This window comes from Ceratotherium simum, chromosome 8, assembly GCF_057802395.1.
Source record: "Ceratotherium simum simum isolate JZ-2026a chromosome 8, ASM5780239v1, whole genome shotgun sequence".
Classification (NCBI taxonomy): domain Eukaryota; kingdom Metazoa; phylum Chordata; class Mammalia; order Perissodactyla; family Rhinocerotidae; genus Ceratotherium; species Ceratotherium simum.
The window spans coordinates 61,333,457-61,346,586 of record NC_141907.1 but is presented as its reverse complement, the minus strand read 5'-3'; the positions used below and the strand labels follow the sequence as shown (position 1 = coordinate 61,346,586).

The window sequence follows — 13,130 nt, the reverse complement described above, 5'->3', positions numbered from 1 at the left end:
CCAACCCTTACAAAGACTTAGTCATGTTTTAGGCCAAACATACGTCTATATTTTTCAGTTGATATTTACCAAGCAAAAATTTTGTAGCACAAGTAAGCTTAATTTACATTCAGAGATTGTAGATCTCAAAGACCATTATTTCATTTATTCCTTACTTGAAAAAACAACTCAATACAATATAATTGCGCCTCATTATCCATTCTCTCTTTCTTTTAGTTATTAGAATCCTTTATGTTTTAGCTGGGCACATGGCTGTCCACCTAGACTTCTTTCCAAGCCTCTCTCGCATCTAGGCACAGACAGTGACTACATTCCTGTCAACGAGTTGTTATTACCTGCCAGGTCATGTCTTTAAAAGGAAGCTATTTGTTCTTTATTCCTCTTTCTCCTTCTTTCAGCCTGGAACTTGAACCTGGTGGTAATGAGGCACCTTCAACAATCTGAACCAGGGCAGCATCCTAGGGGATGGCAGAACAAGATAAAAAGCAGCACCTGAGCCCCTGGACCACCCTGAGGAGCAGAATTACTCTACCCTAGGGATTGCCTTCTAATTTGACTTTTATTGGAGAAAGCAACAAATTTTTACCTTGGTTAGACCTTTGTTTTCCGGCCTCTGTTATACCAGCTGATCCAATACCTAAACTAATAAACTCATTTTACAGAAGAGGAAACTAAGGCTCAGAAACAAAGCAATGTACCCAAAAATACACTGCCAGTTTGCTGACACTGTCCAAATTCTAACCAAGCTACAGATGTCTCACTCCAAAGCCCACACTCGTTCTACTATCCTACGTTGCCTCCTATACAGAGAAATGTGAGTCTGAGTACCTGCTGCAAACTACAGGGACTGTAAGATGTTTTTGGTAAATAGGGGGACATGGCAATGCAGTTCCGGTGAAGAGGTTCCACTTGCACCACAGTCCACTAAGGACCCTGATAAGCCTTGACTTAACTGCCCTACCAGGGCAGTCCCTTATTCTAAGGAAGTTGGAGCTTTATTTTGGGAAAGCTATAATGAGAAGCTACCAAGTATTTAAGAAAAAAATCAGCACATTATATAAGTACTTCAGAAAAACAACAGGAATTAATATATTCACTTTTTTAGAATTAACCTGGCTGAGATAATAAGGACAAAATGGAGTTGAAAGAGATTAGAGAGAGAAAAAATATGTCAGCTCACTATAACAGACAAGGAATAAGGTTAAAAAAAGGCATTAGGGTGGAGGCAATGGGCAAAGAGCTGAAGGGATAAATAAAGCAAAAGAATAATTGAAGAACTGAATTTAAGAAGCTTTGGGTTCTAAAGAATAAATGTCTGGCACAGCCACTGTTGGGAATTCAACTTCTAGAGATTTGTCCTAGAGCAATCTCTGCAAATGTACAGTCACAAGTACAAGGACAGTCACTGCAGCACAGTAACAGAAAAATAAACAAAACAGAACCACCTTAAATGTCTACTCTTGGGAGGCCTTTCATTTTTCATTTTATACACGTCTCCAGCTTTTCCTTAAACAAGCATGTATTCAAATATTACTTTTATCATTAAAAAAAATTAGAGAATCAAAAAGCAGCAATGAATAAGCTAGCTGAAGTTTGATATCACGCATCAGTAATCATTCTTCTATATCTCTGGAAAGTCAAAGGTCAAAGGAGTAATACAGTCTGAGGAATTCAGTGCCATAATCCTGAAGTGAGTGATGCAATCATTCATTCAACAAATATTAGAGTGCTGCTGCCCTCATGGTGGCCATGGTCAGTGTAACCAGAGAGTAGTGGTCTGTGACAAGGTAAATTCAGAAATTAGGACTAAGCATTTAGAAACTTCTATAGCAACTGGATAATGGCTGCTTAATAAAAAAAAAATAGAGCTCGTATTTTGTATGCCCATGAGTATGTGTATGTGTACTGTCATTTCAATTTCCTAGCAATTCACTTTTATTTTATTTTACAAAAGTATTGGTCTGTGATGAACTGGAAATGGGGAAAAAAAACCTTCACCACACACAGTTTGAGATATACTATTAAAGTGCTTAACATTTTGCAACACACTGCAAAATTCCATTCTGAGGAAAAAGCAGTGAACCACTGTAGAAGGTACCCACCCTAATGAAACTATAATGGCAAGAAGACAACAGAATAAATTAAAAACAAGATAAATACTACACAAATTGATAAGTACAACAAGGGAAATAATAGGGAAATGAGACAGTGACTGGGTAGAGAGTACTACTTCAGGACAATACAGAAGAAATTAATGCAGTTCACTTTATTAAAAAGTCAGAAATGTTTGTCCCTAGGCCTTTTACCAAAGTACTTATTATCTCAGCATACTACCAAGGCACAACACTGAGGATGACCATTCTGTACGCCTGAAACAACTAACCTACCCAGAATGTCACTGCCTGAGTAAACAGAGAGGTAAATACAGCCAAGATACATAAGGTTACGGAAGAGAAAATTGGTAACAACAAAAAAAGATACTTCAGCCTACTTGCTTGAAACAAAGAAATTTAGAAATATTTTTAAAAACTTTCTGGAAGAAAATCTACTATGTTCATTGATTAGAGAAAAGAAAAATTCCAATACCTACTGTTAAATTTTTAAAAAACCAAATACCTGTGAATATAATTATTCCATTCTTACAAAGAAACTCATTTGTGTAATAAACATATTGGTAAATGCAAAGAAAACACTCTGGAAGGATGTAGTACACCAAACTTCATTAGAGATTACCCCTGGTAATCGAAAATAAGATAGTGAAGGGAAGCAGAAAGGGGCAATTTTAGACTATATACTGATTTGATTTATAATAAGCATGTTTTCACTATTGCTTCAATAACTAAACAGAAAAATTTAAAGAAATTTCCCAAATATATAAGACCTTGCTTTTATTCTGTTACGTGATCTAACACACCACCTGATTGACTCACTGTTCATCTACTTTCTGAATAGAGTTGATTCTTGTTACTCATGGTAGTTATGTTCTATACAGTCACCACGAATACTGAATTAGCAGGTAATGAACCACTGCACCTAACCGAAACAGAGGGCTAGGCTCCTGTGAGCCTCTGGTCACATTTTCATCAATCATTCGGATACATAACCTTCTTTTATTTGTACTTCTGTTTCAAGACATCTTTTTCAATAGATACGATTGATTTGTTAACGCTGAACTCACAGTCACCAGTACTACTACTCACACCTAAAGGAAGCATATCTGACACACATATTTTCTCTGTAAGGCACATCATAGCCTTCTTGTGCTTAGGAACACGAGATAGCACTATTCTTGGGGTCATTTTTAACAGGAAAATCACCAACAACAAGCAAAAAAATGCAGAAAACATGACACTAAATGGACCATGAAAAGGGCACTGGTTTACAGTATGAGAGTTGAAACAAGAAGGCAGAGTATCTCTGTTTGACCTCAACTGGGGACGCGCACATCAGGCGACTCAAATCTTTTGCTACTCTGCCCATGTCCAGAAATAACTGTCAAAGTGCTGTGTGCACTGGTTTTGTGGTTACAAACAAATTTTAGTGTGTAGATGAATTTGCAAATATGGAATCAATGAATAACAAGGACTGACTGTACCTTAAATACAATCTTTCTACGTCAGTTTCATCATGTGCAAGATGGAATAAACTAGATAAACTCTAAGGCTACATAACAGTCAAAACTTAGAATATGTTAAAAATACTCAATTTTACCTAGTTTGTAATCACGTATTTATTTGCTATACTATCTGAAAAATCTATTTGGCCTACACAGTGTTTAAAATAATTTTTAAGTGAACATTTCAAAGTTGATTTCATATAAAAATCCAAATTTCCACCTTTTCTTAAAAAAAAAAACAGCCTGATAGCTAATGACAGCTAACACTGTATTTCATACAATTTAAGAAGCCATTAATTATAAAATCCACGATTTTTTAATGTATCACCAAGAAAAAAAGAAATACGGCAAATTATAATTACAAGATGCCACCTGACTGCAGAGATGTTTCAATGCTAATGTGCATCTCAGAATTGTTAAAACATGGCACTTACCAGGTGCCAGCTCTGTTCTAAAGTTGTGTATATTTTTTAATTCATTTAATCTTCACAAAAACCCTATATGATAGACACTATTACTATCCACATTTCAGACATGAGGAAACAAAGGCACAATGGGTAAGTGACTTGTCCAAGTCCACAAAGCTAGTAGGTGGTGGGAAGGATTCAGATCTAAAGCAGTCTGAGTGCTTAACCATTACGTTAAATCTGCTCTCTGGGCATACATTCCTGGAGGCAACAACTGGCTGGAGTTGAGCACTAGCTACAATCTCAAGTCAGGATAAGCAGTCTCCCGTTTCATCCCAGACCTCTGCTCTCTCCTCTAACCCAACCTGCTTCATTGAACAATGATGTTACCCAATGGACACTGTTGGGATTTGAGTTTCTGACTCTTGCATTAAACAACAGAATACTATGTATTAACAAAAAACAGTTCTAAAGAGAAAGAAATAAATTTGAGTAAAATTTAACCCAGAATTAGTTTAATTTAGAGGACCAGAAAGGGGTGACATTAAGGAAAAACTCAAGAAACAGTAGTTTTCAACTAATTCATATTATGCTAACTAGGTATTAGATGCTCTGAGAGATAAATACAATGATGAATTAGACGTGGATCCTGTTATCAAGATGCTTTTATAGTCTATTAAAAGAGAGTATAGCAGGGCCGGCCCCGTGGCTTGGTGGTTAAGTGAGCGCGCTCCACTGCTGGCGACCCGGGTTCGGATCCCGGGCTCGCACCGACGCGCTGCTTCTCCGGCCATGCTGAGGCCGCGTCCCACATACAGCAACTAGAAGCATGTGCAGCTATGACACACAACTATCTACTGGGGCTTTGGGGGGAAAAAATAAATAAATAAAATCTTTAAAAAAAAAAAAAAGAGAGTATAGCATAATTAACAAAAGTAACTGAATATCTGGTATTTTAAATAATGTCTAATAAAGTAGCTCTGTTTTAACATGCAAAGACCTCCAAGACATATCAATTAATGAAAGAGATAAGCTGTAGAACACTATAAACAGTGTATAACTTATGAGAAAGAGAGATGAATATGCTCTTACAAATATATAATTCCATACTGCATAGATGTAGGATTATTCATAAAGGTCTGGAAGGATTTATATCAAACTAATTACAGTGGTTATTTCTGGAAAGAGAACTGAAATTGGAGATGGTAGTCAAAGAGGACTTAAACTTTACTAGTATTGCTTGCCATTTTGTATAATAAAAAAATGAAAAGGCAAATTAATAAAGTAATACATATAACATCTTACAGCTCATGCAGGTGATTATGTAACAGAACATCTTTGTTTTCAGTAATTGCCATGTGAGATTCACAATTCCAGTTACCAAGAGAAATATGAAAAGGACAAATAATCCCACTAATTGGTAAATTGGGCCTAATCAGAATTACAACCTAATAACCTGAATTTAATGTTTGTTTGTTTTGCTAACCAATAGTGCCATTTATTTTTATTCAGTGACCCATAAAAGGAGACCAAAAAAGAAGCAATGGGAATAGGAGTGACTAGGAAAGAAAAAAGTGAGATGAGGAATGTGAAAATGAAAAACTACTGAAAAGTAAAAAGTGGGGGGAAAAAAGGTAGCATAAAATTAGGACGCTGAAGGTACATTTAAAATTTAAAGGACACTGACATAATGTAGTTTGCAGTATTTTCTCACAATTCCTAATAAAAATCCATGTTTTTTTAGTATTCAGTAACTATTTAACTGACATGCAAAAATGAAGGACAGGAATGCGAATTAAAAAAAATCTAATTCAATCATTTATTCAACAGATATTTATCAAGCACCTAATACCAATTTATGTGATGATGTAATGTTGCCTTTATGAAGCTTAAAATATAGTTATACCTTCCTTGGAGAGAACTTCCCCAATCATGACTGTCTACTGTAGGACTAAAATAATTCATGTTAACAAATAGTCAATTCACTTATATTGTTTTAATGGAATAAAAAATATTACTGTTTTAGAATACAAGAAATAGCCAGAAACTTAATTTGTTTTAAATTGAACTCTGTAACTGAGAAGATTTTACAAAAAAAGCAGAAGCCAGTCTTATCTTCAGTTGACCTAAATTATTACAATCTTAAAAAAAGTGGGAACATTAGAAAGTAAAACACCAGTGTCTTGGCAGATAAATCCAAGAAATTTAACACAATCTATTTCCATTACAATTACCAATAAGTCAGCCAAGGTAATATACTGCTTCATTTATTCTCCATGCTTTCTCTAAGAAATGAACGATACTTTCCAAAAGGACATCCTTTTTTAAGCAAGTCATCATAAGGAAACTTGTCTACCAAACAACCTATCACAAATGCTAGCATCTCAAAATCTAACACTACAAAAGTTTTCAAATTAAAGGTAACTTTTTATACAAAGAATGTTTATGGCATTTCCAGCTGAGATATAAAAATATAAGCATGCCTTGCTTGATATCCACAACAGACAAAAAACACAAAGCCATATAAACAACAGAATGTAAATACATAAAGAGAGAAATGCTACTTGCTACCAACAAATTCATATAAGAAATTCTTATATTCTCTCCTAAAAGATAATCAGATTAAAGAGTGATTACAATTACTTCTCAAACCATAAAAAATCAGGACTTATTTTATCTTTTAGGTATTCAAATGGGCAATACTTCATGAACTCCATAAAACTGATGGTAATAAAGGACTTTTAAAATGTAGCATCCCTTTAAAAAATACATCCTCTAGGACAATTTTCCCAAACTAAGTTCCTCAAAACAATAGACCCATAAGGTTTCCTGGAGGAAAAAAAAAGATCTGGTCTAATAGATTTGGCAAACACAACTTATTTTTTATATCTCCCTCTTGGAAATATTTGAAAACATAACACAGTGTGCCTGCTTAATAAACCTTGTATAAATATTAGGTTTTTGTTTTGTTTTTGATCATCACACAGCACACTTCTTTGGTAACAAAATTCTTTCCAGTACATCTACGCACATTCTTTGGAACATGCTTTGGTAATGCTAGGGTATGTAAAATTTAAATGATACTAGCTTTTTAAAACCACCCTATGGGCCGGCCCGGTGGCTTAGTGGTTAGGTGCTCGCGCTACGCTGCTGGTGGCCCAGGTTGGGATCCCGGATGCGCACCAACGCACCGCTTCCCCAGCCACGCTGAGGCCACGTCCCACATAGAGCAACTAGAAGGATGTGCAGCTATGACATACAACTACCTACTGCGGCTTTGGGGGAAAAAAATAAATAAATAAAATTATAAAAAAAAAAACACCCTAAATTATCTACATAATTAACCTTCAAAAGAGCCATGTAGTTTTCAACAGACACTACTTAAAAAGAATATAAGAGACATCTTTGGTTGGATGTAAAGGTGATCAAAACACAGTCATTATTATGGTTTTCTCTGACACTGTTACTGCAAGACAAGCTAAGAGAGAAAACAAATACCAGTTATGACACTGACCTGGTTATTAATGGAGAATATGAAACACGAATCCAAACAGGAGTTTCAGACTACACATTTATAGTAACGTGGCGTAAAATGTGCTTGACCAAACCAAAACTATGTCTAAATTTAAGCGCACACTCTTTAATAACAATTTTTATTAAAAGAAAGTACAGCTGTGTCCACATGGTTAGCCCTTTTGCTTTTTAAGCCAGCTGATCAAAGTTTGATCTAAAAAGAGATGCCTTAACAGTATAGGAATTCTGCACACTTTTTCTAAACTTTAGCAACTTTCACGCCTTGGGATACAACTTGAGAAGAGAAACCCCCCGTATGACGTACCATCAAATGTAGTCAATACTTCTCTTGGGATTTTCAAGAAACTAGCTTTTTAAAAAAGGTATTAGTTGGAAGGTAGATGGAAAATTAAGCATGTGTGAGCATTCAAAAGAATAAGTAGGATTTTTACTATAATTAGTGTTTATTTGCCCTAGCAAAGTATGCCAAGGCTAAGGTCATGATTTCAATCATCAGAAATCAGAGCCTTTCTCCAGCTAAAGTAAAAAAGAGAAATCAAATTAAAAAGCATTTGACTCTAAAATATGAAAAGTTTAGGGACGGGCCCCGTGGCTTAGCGGTTAAGTGCGCGTGCTCCGCTACAGGTGGCCCAGGTTCGGATCCCAGGCGCGCACCGACTCACCACTTGTCCGGCCATGCTGAGGCAGCGTCCCATATACAGCAACTAGAAGGATGTGCAGCTATGACATACAACTATCTACTGGGGCTTTGGGGAGAAAAGGGGGAAAAAGAAAAAAGGAGGAGATTGGCAATAGATGTTAGCTCAGGGCCGGTCTTCCTCAGCAAAAAGAGGAGGATTAGCATGGATGTTAGCTCAGGGCTGATCTTCCTCACACACAAAAAAATAAACAAATAAAAAGATATGGGGGGGAACGGCCCAGTGGCACAAGAGGTTAAGTGTGCGCACTCCACTGTGGCGGCCCGGGGTTCACCGGTTCGGATCCTGGGCGCGCAGCGACGCACCACTTGTCAGGCCATGCTGTGGCAGATGTCCCATATAAAGTGGAAGAAGATGGGCACGGATGTTAGCCCAGGGCCAGTCTTCCTCAGCAAAAAAAGAGCAGGATTGGCAGATGTTAGCACAGGGCTGATCTTCCTCATAAAAAAAAAAAAAAAAAGAAAGAAAAGTTTGATGTGGATAAAATTCTAGACTTAAAATATTCAGAATATTATAAAATTATTGACTATCATATGATACAAACACAAATATTTACTACTTTGTCTTTGAAGAACACCTTAATACTAGTCCCAAGTTACTCTTAACTGAGAGTATGAAAAGCTAGGTACTATACAATCAACAATAAAACTCTCACACATTGAGAAGATAATTAAGTTTAGTAAGAAAAAGCAGCAAAGCACACTAAATCTGAAAAATTCCTCAAGTAAAAAGTTTGACATAATGAACGTTAATCATTTCAGAACTTTGATTCCTACAGTCTTTAAAAAGTATTGTTTCAGCACCTAGTAATTTGTAGGCTGCTAGGATTACAGATCTGTGATTTCTTTCATATAACACTATAATTAATTCATTTAATATTTATGGAGTATCTACTACTATGGAAAAATAGAGATTAAAATACATATGAACACTGCCCTAAAGAAACTTAACAGACTAGAAGAGATGAGACATATATAAATAGCAGAAAGCCTAAGAAATGCAGAATCTAGTTAAAATGTGAAGACTGCTCAGAGAGGAAAGAGATTATCTGCAGTTTGGTGGGGGAAAGAAGTAAGAAGTGCAGATTAGGGAAGGCACTGATGGTGGATTGGAAGGATAGGTAGAGTTTAGACAAAGAAAAGAGGCTTTCTACAGGAAAAAGATGAAAAAAGCACAAAAGATGAAAAACCGTAATGAAAATAATTTAATTTTGCAGAAATGGAAAAAACTACAAAGTACTAAGTGATAATGTAGAAGTTAGAGATTCCAAGCTCGGGCAACTTGAATATCCAGGCCAGAGCCAATCACCAATTAAAACATCTAATATTGTACCACACACTCTACTGATGCTCTATAAATACTTCTAAATTAGTAACCCATGACCGCTTATATCTGTTGTTCTTCCTGATGGAATGAGATGGTGAAACAAATTTTATTCACACTGTAATGCAGAGTAAACTATCAATTATCTTCAGAAGACAAATTACTTTTCCAATTTTGAGTGTACATGCTCAAAGTTAGGCAAGAACAAGGACCCTCACTTTCCTTTCAGTTTATATATACAACATACCCAAGTGATACTCAAGCTTCACTTTGAAATCATGATATTAAAACGATGTTGTTCCATTCACTATGGCAAGATCAAAGTGTTCTAGTCTCAGCTGTGCAATACTGTGCAAGTTTCTTTAGTGGTCTGTACCCCAGTTTCCTAACTTGTAAAATGAGGGGGTTCAGGGGCCGGCCCGGTGGTGCAAGCGGTTAAGTACGCGTGCTCCCGACGCACCGCTTGTCAGGCCATGCTGTGGCGGCGTCCCATATAAAGTGGAAGGAAGATGGGCATGGATGTTAGCCCAGGGCCAGTCCTCCTCAGCAAAAAGAGGAGGATTGGCAGATGTTCGCTCAGGGCCGATCTTCTTCACAAAAAAAAAAAAAAAAAAAAAAGAGGTTCAACCTGGATGATCTGCAAAGGGCCTTCCAGCTTTAAAATCCTATCCAGTACTCAATTAATTGTACACCATCTTTTCTACAGAAGTCATTGTGACAAGGCAAACTATAACCAAAAAAAAAAAAAGCATATTCTTCCTCTAAAAATACGTAATAGGGGGCTGGCCCTGTGGTGTAACGGTTAAGTGCGCGCTCCGCTTTGCCGGCCCAGGGTTCACAGGTTCAGATCCCTGCGTGCACCGACGCACCACCTGTCAAGCCATGCTGTAGCAGCGGCCCATATAAAGTAGAGGAAGACGGGCACACATGTTAGCACAGGGCCAATATTCCTCAGCAAAAAGAGGAGGACTGGCAACGGATGTTAGTTTAAGGCTAATCTTCCTCACACACACACAAAAAAACACGCAACAAAAACTCCCCTTTATTGAGCACATATTCAGTGCCAGGCTCTTTCTAGTTCTTATTTCACTTAGTCCTCATTAGACCTATAAGCGCAAGAATTTTCCTTATTTTACTCACGGGATATTAGCCATCTCTTGCCTGTCTAACCCAATTAGGGGTGGAAGACAAGGATTCAAATCAAGGCCTAACTCCAAAGCAAGCTCTAATAAATCACACTTTGAAACTTGGTGCCTCAAACAAAAATATCAGACAGATAAAATAAATGAAGAAAAGCTGAAGAGGTGGACTGTGACTATAGTAATCTGGAATTAGCCATGGTCTTCTAACAGGGCAGTTGAGCTGCCTTGCAGCATGTGGGAATGGACAAGGGAAGCCAAATATCAGGGGAGTATGTGCATGTGTGAGAAATCTCCTGATTTTCAAATGAAGGAAAAGAGATTCACCAGCTTTCAACTTCTCCTTTAAACAGTTCTAACCCAGATCTGTGAGGTTAATTTTAATCATATTATATAAATTTCCAAAACTCCCAGACAAGTATTAAAATATGGGCATCAGCTATAAAGCCTAAGCTTTGAAGTAAGGCAAACCTGGATTGAATCCCGGTTCTGTTACCAGTAGTGTGTGACCCTGGTCAAGTTACTTCACCTCTAAGCCTCATTTCTTCATTTGTAAAGTAAGGATACTATCACCTGTCTTGCAGGGTGGTTAGGGATTAAAGGAGAATGTGGACTAGAAAGCGCTCAGCACAATACCTAGCACAAGGTAAGAGCCTGACAAATGACAGTTATTATTACCCTTCAGAATCCCAGTAACATAGAACATAGGATCTACGTTCACAGACATTCCAGTTATGTCTATGAATACTACCCCAAGTTTGCCTTTAAAATGTCATACTTTGTCACTTTTCTGTAGTTCTAAAATTATCCTCAAATAAAAAGCTTATTTTAAAAAATGTCCTAAACTTATTTCTAACAGACACTAATCAAACTTCAAAGTAAGTTTATCCTAAACCTAAAATCGAACCAACTATCAAATACCGTTTTCGGTGGCTAACAAAACAGTAACACTGTAAATCGTGTTACCAAGAGTTCAGACTTCTGAATGGGTGAGTGGAAGGGAAAGCGGGGGATGTGTCCCCAAAGCGGTTTGAGCGCCAGAGATCCCCACAACATCCAAGCGAGTATTTCCCAAAGGGCATCTATTTGGCTGAGCCCGAAAAACGGGGTCTGAACTAATAACACCTGGCAACACGACCTTCCTCCAGTCGAGGGGAAAAAAGCAGGTGGTTTTGCGCCCCAAACTTCGCTTTATTCTTAGCCACATGCTCTCATCAACAGCTGGGCTTTAAACCTTCTTGCAGTCTTCCCCAATTCCAGACTGCGAAGGAGGGCGCAGGACTTCAGGTTCCTCCCGTCCAGTGGAGACACAGGCGAAGGGGAAGGAGGGAAGGGCCCGAGGCCCCGAGGGACGTGGGACACAGGACAGGCCGCCTCTCCCTTCCCGGGCGGTCCCACCCGCGGACCACCGCCCCCGCCGGGCCTGCGGGACTTCGGAGCGCGCTGCCGTCAGCGGAGCAGAGCCGCGGCCGTGGGGGCTGCGCTGGGGGCCTGAGGGAATAACTCGGGGGTTTCAGGAGAGGAAGGGAGGAGGGGCATGTGAACCCCCAGCCCACGGTGGGCGCGGAAGGCGACCTCCCGGTCCCCGAGTCCTCGGTCCGCGTTCCTGCCCGGACCCTTCCCACGTCCCGGTCCCGCCGCTCCTCTCACCGTCTCTGCTTCTGTGTGCTGGGGTCCGGCACTCTGACCCCCCATAACCCCGCGGAGGAAATTCATCTTGCCGCTCAGCCACCGGCTCTACCGGCCCTTGCGGGGACAAAAAAAGATAACTTCCCCCGCCCTCCGCAGGGCCTGGCCTCCAAGCCCGCACCCTGCACTCCCCGGCCGCCGCCACCACCGCCTCCCACCCGGCGGCCGCTCCAGCCTCCTAAGCCCGGAAACAGCCGCCACCACCTGTCGAGATGCGCATGCGCGGGGACGTGGCATTACGTGGCGGCTCGAAGGGCGAAGGCAAAGGGGAAAAGCAGGCGAGAGGAGGCCTGGTGCCCGGGTCCGCCCAAGCCCCGCCCACTGCGCAGGCCCCGCCTCCCTGCGCAAGGACACGCCTCCTACTCCCGCCCTTCGCGGGTCGCTCCTGCTGGCCCCAACCACCCAAGCGGTTAAGCCCGGACCTGCTGACTGGAGAGGATCAGGATAGTGTACGTGTTTTGGCTTGCAGGGTGTTTAATTGTCGCCGAGCGGGACTTACTGCAAGCTATCAAATCCGGGGTCGTACTTTGTTGATTCGAAAGTGAAATTTTCCTTCGGCCGACTTGACAGGTAAGGGGTTCCGGCCCCTGGGCGGGTTCGTTTGGTTTTGCGGTTTAGCAGTACGAGCGTTATGGCCTTCTGATCCCGGTAAATTGCATTTCTTTACAGGGCTTTGTTTGATGGCAAAAAGGGTGCTAGAGCCCCCTCATTCCACTGCCACTGG

General features: G+C 39.7%; 1 protein-coding gene across 3 annotated transcripts in view; it reads right to left on the bottom strand.

The window, feature by feature from the left end:
- The window catches only part of USO1 (USO1 vesicle transport factor), a 93,518-nt gene extending 80,950 nt beyond the window's left edge, over positions 1 to 12,568 (bottom strand). Inside the window, exons 1-2 of one of the 3 annotated variants that reach the window (XM_087434435.1) lie at positions 12,368 to 12,566; positions 336 to 458 (exon numbers count right to left, since the gene is read on the bottom strand). In XM_087434435.1, the coding sequence (XP_087290561.1) occupies positions 336 to 347 (12 nt within the window). In that variant the 5' untranslated portion in view covers positions 348 to 458; positions 12,368 to 12,566. Of the gene's footprint in view, positions 1 to 335; positions 459 to 12,367 lie in introns of all 3 variants that reach the window. The other 2 variants (XM_014787800.2, XM_004430842.2) reach the window with 2 other exon arrangements.
- Between the last annotated feature and the right edge of the window lie 562 nt (positions 12,569 to 13,130).